Source organism: Schistosoma mansoni, chromosome 6 (assembly GCF_000237925.1).
Source record: "Schistosoma mansoni strain Puerto Rico chromosome 6, complete genome".
Lineage (NCBI taxonomy): Eukaryota > Metazoa > Platyhelminthes > Trematoda > Strigeidida > Schistosomatidae > Schistosoma > Schistosoma mansoni.
This window is the reverse complement of record NC_031500.1, coordinates 15,139,178-15,146,019: the sequence shown is the minus strand read 5'-3', so window position 1 is coordinate 15,146,019 and position 6,842 is coordinate 15,139,178. Positions and strand designations below refer to the sequence as shown.

Below are 6,842 nucleotides of genomic sequence, written 5' to 3'. Positions count from 1 at the left end.
AAAATCTCCACAAAACCCCTATCTGATAATGATCATGTGCTCACTAGTGACTGACTCCTTGAGGTATTTCCTGGAGTTCTAGTGAGAAGCAGTAACCGGTGGAGTTCAACCAGGTCTGTTGTGAGATAGTAACTCACTGATGACATTGGTGAATGGTTGCTCAATTTCGTGAATCAGTTGAAGTTAGACATTAACACCGTTGGATGCCAGCTCAGTGGTCTATCGGTTAAGGGCTTCGGCTCGAAACTGGTAGGTCCTGGGTTCGAATCCCGCGAGAGTGGGTTCGTGGATGCGCACTGCTGAGGAGTCCCATAATAGGACGAAACGGCCGTCCAGTGCTTCCAGGTTTTCCATGGTGGTCTAGCTTCAATTGACTCATGATCTCAACTCTATAGATTTTTAATTAGTTAAACTACACAACCAAATACTATCTACTCAAGTTTTTACACTATTATGTATGATCGTACGTTGTTCAATACTTCAACTAAGCTTCTTTTTGAAGAAAATTCCATCTCATCATTGTATTGGGAGTTTTTGTCGAATTTTTAAGTATATATATATATAGGTCTTTTTTGAATGATAATTAATTTTCAACAACTCTCCATTATGTAATCCCTATCTCTTTTTTTATTATTACTTCACAATAGATACTTGTCATACTTTAGTCTGTGCACTTATGTTACTCAACACGGATCTGCATAGTCAAGTAAGTGATGTTTTGTCTGATAATTGTTGATAAAGACATTACTATTAGAAGCCTGGTTTTATGGTCCTAGATTTATTCATTGGTTTCACTTTGTCGATAATGCGTAATTTGTGTTGAGTTGCGCCTCGATTACATAATGAGTTGTTCTGTTTTGTATGGTTGACATGTATCTCCCATCATTGGTTAATTAATTATCTGATTACATGACTCGTATTAACTAACCTCCATTGTTTAATTAACGTACGAGTAGAGTTTCTGTATAAACGTGATAGGCTCAATATGATTGTTAAGTCGGCTTACAGTAAACTCTATCAGAGCCTCCAGAGGCTCATAAAGAGCCCAACCAATCAGCGATTAGTTAGAAGCTATGCTACTAAAATAACGAGGTCCTGATTGGCTGTTTAACACACTGCTACTATGGGAACTCAAGGTCTTTTAATTACTATAAAACCCCTGTTTTTCTGTACATAAATGAACCTTGCAGTAAAGTGTTTCTCTGATACTCGTGTCTTCTTACTGGTGTTCGAGTCGCTGAGTAGTGCTAGCCCTGGGGTTATCGAAATAGCTTAGGATCTGAATAAAGCGTTCAACCAACAAGATATAACAGTGGCGACGGGGAAAAACTACAATCTAACAAGACATCAGTGGCGACGAGAAAAAATGACAATGAGTATTTCTTTAGAGCAATTTGAAGCTTATATGGAGCGTCAAGAAAAACGGTTTGAACAGTCTCAAATCAGAGTCGTGGGAGCCCTTATGCAGCAACTATGTATGTCTCAACAAAACTCTGCTGCTGGTGAATTTCAAGTATCTCATACTGACTCAGTTATTAATGCAATCCATGAATTTAATTTTAATGGTGCAGCAGGTGTCACTTTTAACTCTTGGTTTAAGAAGTATGAAGATATGTTCCGTATTGATCTCTGCAGACTGGATGACGCTTCAAAAGTCAGAATACTTCTAAGAAAGCTTGGGACAACAGAACATGAACGCTATAGTAACTTTATTCTTCCGAAGAACCCACGAGACTTTAGTTTTGATGAAACAATTCAAACCCTGTCTCAAATCTTTGGAGAAAAGTCGTCTCTATTTAATATCCGTTACCAGTGTTTGAAGATAACGAAAGAATCAGGAGATGACTGGGTGAAACACGCAGGTATTGTGAACCGAGAATGCGAGAGGTTCAAGTTGTCTTCCATGTCTGAAGACCAGTTTAAATGCTTAGTTTTTGTCTGTAGCCTGCGTTCACCTGAGGATGCTGACATCCGAACGAGAATCCTAAGCAAACTTGAGCATTGTCCCAACATGACCCTGCAGGAAGTGACTAATGAATGTCAAAGGTTAGTGAATTTGAAGCACGATACCTCGATGGTAGAAAACACTAACCAGTTCCCCCACGTTAATGCTGTTGAGAGAAAAGTCGTACAAGGTTCCAGCACACCTAATTATCGTAATAACGGCGACAAACCATCATCTCCATGCTGGGCATGTGGAGGCTGGCACTATAAGAGATTTTGCCCGTATAAAGAACATTGTTGCAGTAAGTGTCATCGAAAGGGCCATATAGAAACCAGCTGCAGAAAAAGAAATTATAAACGACATTTTGCAAAACCTTACTTCAAGAAATACAGGTCTGGGGCATTAACGAAAAGAATTTTGGTATCACATAACAAAGCTCGAAGTTGCCGCCAGAGAAAGTACGTAACCTTGAATATTAATAAACACCGCATTCGACTTCAGCTTGATACGGCTTCTGATATTACTTTAATAAGTTCAGAAACTTGGAAGAAGATTGGGCGACCCACGTTGCATCGAACACCACAAATAGCACACAGTGCTTCAGGTGGAAAGTTAAATATTGTTGGAGAAATACCTTGCATTGTGTCTAAAGGTGCGGTAACAACAAGTGCAACAGTATATCTAACAAAGAAGCCAGCACTCGACTTATTGGGGCTTGATTGGATAGAAAAGTTGAAATTATTAGATCGTCCCATAAGTTCAATCTGCAACAACGTCACTATGTCGAATGTTGGGGACCCAACATTGTTTCGTGGGGGAGGATGAAGTCGGCAAATGCAGTCTGGATACCTACCCCACTTCTTCAAAAAAAGGGGGAGGCGTTAAGTCGGCTTACAGTAAACTCTATCAGAGCCTCCAGAGGCTCATAAAGAGCCCAACCAATCAGCGATTAGTTAGAAGCTATGCTACTAAAATAACGAGGTCCTGATTGGCTGTTTAACACACTGCTACTATGGGAACTCAAGGTCTTTTAATTACTATAAAACCCCTGTTTTTCTGTACATAAATGAACCTTGCAGTAAAGTGTTTCTCTGATACTCGTGTCTTCTTACTGGTGTTCGAGTCGCTGAGTAGTGCTAGCCCTGGGGTTATCGAAATAGCTTAGGATCTGAATAAAGCGTTCAACCTACAAGATATAACAATGATATATTTATATATTATGTTGACACAAAATGAATTTTGCTCCTTTTCCCATCGAGATATCCATAACTCGTGTTGTTGGCTTCATATGCCTAGCAATGTGTTTATTTTTTGTAAGTTTTTAGTTTTGACTCAGTGTCTTCTACCATCTACTGATACATTTGCAGGACCAAATGAGGATTTGATGAAGAACTGAAATAAATACTTTATTCAAAGCAAAGTTGTCTCTTGGACTTAGTGGCTGAAAGCACTCAAACCACACACTATATCTTTGATTTGAGCAGACACTAACTAGAATTACTAGTCCTCAAACACACAATAGAAACATGCTTCAAACCTAAATGCATTCAGTGTATTCTCGGTGTGTGATTTTTATCTTATTGTCTGTACATAATATAGAAATGGTGGAGCTATGCCTTAATGGTTAAGGTGTTCGACCTTCAGTCACTAAGTCTCGGTTTCGAACCCCTCTCCACCTACTTCGGTTTGAATAGCCGGCTAGTATCATTAATTCTCTTAACCAAATAGCTGATAGTTTAATTGTCGTTCTTAAATTGTTACATGACGTACGTCACAGTAGGTTTTCCAGTTTATACCTTGGTAGTATCGATTTGCTCAAAATTCTTGGCCACATTTTTCTCAAACATCCATTTATTGTCATAAATTTTAGTAGTTTAGTAATGTTTTAATTCACCAATCATACCTACTTTTCCCTATATGTATAAACTATAATTCTTTCTGTAGTTGACTTCAGACACTTCATTTATTTATCAAATCGAATAGAAATCCACTGTGTGACGTCTTGTGTTTTTCTTCTCAAAACTTATACAATCGTTTACACACGTATATATAATTAATGTAGGGAAAAGTTTGCTTATTTGTTAGGGTATATGAGTTTAAGTTGGAGTGAAATTCGTAGACTTTAGTTAGTTAGCCAACTAATGAATACAATCAATTAATCAGTAGTGATTCATCAAATCGAATGGAAAAATATCACAAGTATAAAATACACTAGCAAACTCTAATATAATATAAAGTTCATTGCGTGATGTGATTATGTTCAAGGAAGCAAATCATGATCATTTCAAGTTAGAACAGAATTTTGATTGAAGATGACAAACTATTAGTAATAATCATAAAATGAATAAAGTTTTAAGCTACAACCCACTGCACAAGCTAGTTGTTCTCTGGAATCAGTGGATAACGCGATGGCGTTTGAAATTAACGGTACTGAGTTCGAGTCCTGGAAAAGACATTAACTTCGAGATGCATGTACATCCAGCTCACGAATCCAAAACAGGATGAAATGCTCATCCTGGTTTAAATTGCTAGTCACCATCCATCTTTGCTTACTAATGGCTTTATAGTTTTGCATTTTCCTTGACTATATGATCTTGAGATGTACTACCTAAAGTGATAGGTAATACTTTTTAATAAGTGGTCACCTATGCATGTAGCTCCAGAAGGGCTAATATACAGATATATGTACAATACCACTAATTCTCACTCAAACACTGTAACCCAAAGCAAAGTTCATAAAGCCTGTACATGGTTAGTGGGCGACATTAACGAAGTCTAAAAGTCAGGTCCTAATTCAATGGCTAGTTGATATCATTCAGTTTATTATCACTTCTAATAATGTCATTTTCTTGTCAATAATTTGTATATGTGAATGTTGCCTTATTGAATGAACAAAAATTGTTCTCCCAGCTAGTGGTGCTGTCCATACAACATGACCCGGTCTCGTTGGTGTTTATCACGCTGGCACATTATATCTATCTGTCGAGATTCTGTTCACCCATAATAAAAGTGTAAAACTCGTTCGTCATTAAACATTATTCCTTTTTCAGAAAAACTCCATAGGATATATGTCTTTGTGACTCAGTAATAGTCCGCACAATATATATTACCCTTAAATCATATATATACCTTACCCTTTCTGTATGGTTCAATCTATCACTGTAAAATCACAGGGAACATTTGCACAAGTAACTTTTTAGAAAATTATCGACCAAATTGTAACAGAATTAACAATCACGACAATTTAAAATTTTTACCAATCCATTTCGGTTGGAATAAAATGTGGTTTCTTTAATTTATCATCATTATAATCCAACCAGAGCTTGACGCATATGTGGTTTGCTAAGTTACCATATCATACTGGCATGACGAGATAAAATTAACAGCGCGAGTGACAAAAGCGGTCGAAATCATGTATTAGCAATAATAATTTTAAAAAATACTAAACTTAGGAATGTTGTTCGAGAACGTACACATTTGCTCCATTATGACCGATTTTGAGCCAATATTACCCAAATTCTCTAACCACTAATCACACTTAACACTCTAATCTCAGTCAGGTAGTCTGCTTCTGCTAACATTGCTCAAACCAACTCTTATTCGTCAAATTAATTATTCATTTTCTGATGTTTAAAATAATGGTTCCCTTAAAATCTTATTAGGAACATCAATAATGTACTGAAATACACGTATATCCTACTGAGGATTCCTAGATAACTGAATGATGCACATTCTATAGTCGAGAGATAGACATAACTTAATATAATGATTTTCATTCGTCATAAGTAGGAAAGTTCCGGCCCACCCCACTGATTTCGTTCTATGCCAGCTGATACGAATAGCATCACATGGCTCAAATTTTAGCTCATGAACCCGCATTTTAGTGATTCATTTATAAATAAATTACTTCCCAGTAATAACTATTATTATTATTCATTTAGTATTGTTTGTTTGAATCTTCCCATCGATGTGTTGGGACTGCAACTGGTCAGTCTCTAATTGGCATATGTGCATACTGTGCGTATTGCCTCGATATAGCCTAAATTCACAAGCATTGTAAGCAAAGATGGATAGAGCCTCCAACCGTCCAGCCCACGTCTCGCCATATCGGCCACGCCCTGTCCCGCCCATCATGATCATCCCCCCTGACCCCGAAAAGGATCCCAACATCTTCTCCCCCTCCTCCTCCACGCCCTCCCTCGTGCCCGCCCCCTCAGAGCATTCCTACTTTGGTACCGCGTCATGGGATGGCGAATCACTACCGCCTTATGAGGGCCGGCGGCGGTCCAGGACAAGCTTTGTCGCAGATCACAACAGCGGCACAAGGCACACGAGAGAGGGAGACGTGTTCTCGGATGAGAACGCGGCGCGCCTGCAGGAGATGAGAGAAAGAAATCCAAGGCCAGGGCTAGGTGTGGTGATACCAGCCACGGTCATAAACCCGGCGTATCAACAATCTCCTGGTTCTTCGCTCGGGAGCGTGACGCCGACGGCGAATGGGCCCAATGCCTCCCTACCCTCTTTCCATTCGACGCACCCTGCCCATTCTCATGCCGAGTCATCAATCATACCGGCTTCCGACACCGCCCCAGTAGCTTCGACCTCGAAGCTGTGGGAATCTCCTTCGTCTCAACTTTCTGACCCGTCTTCCACGCGTCGCATCTTATGCCTCTCCCCGGCGGCATCGCGTGCGCTATACAAATGGTGGAAAAAATGGAGAACGTGGATACTTGTTTTGCTAGTCGTAATACTGGTAGGATTGGCATTGATGGTCGGGTTACTAGAGGGGGATGCCCTCTTCGAAACAAGACACTGGGGTGGCAATCCCCCTAGGGAGGACAACACCCGGAGTTGCGGATGGAAGAAAACCTCGATAATGGGACAGGTAGGATCTCCC

The 6,842-nt window shown here is 39.5% G+C and overlaps 1 protein-coding gene and 1 non-coding gene across 2 annotated transcripts in view; both read left to right on the top strand.

Moving 5' to 3' along the window:
* The window catches only part of Smp_147020 (putative arf6 guanine nucleotide exchange factor), a gene marked incomplete at its 5' end in the record, with an annotated part of 37,963 nt that overhangs the window by 9,694 nt on the left and 21,427 nt on the right, over positions 1–6,842 (top strand). Inside the window, one exon of the mRNA XM_018798381.1 lies at positions 648–706. Coding sequence (XP_018653328.1) covers positions 648–706 — 59 coding nt within the window. The remainder of the gene's footprint in view (positions 1–647; positions 707–6,842) is intronic.
* Smp_tRNA_02392_Pseudo_CGA.1.1 lies at positions 209–280 on the top strand. Its single transcript has one exon. It is a non-coding gene (tRNA).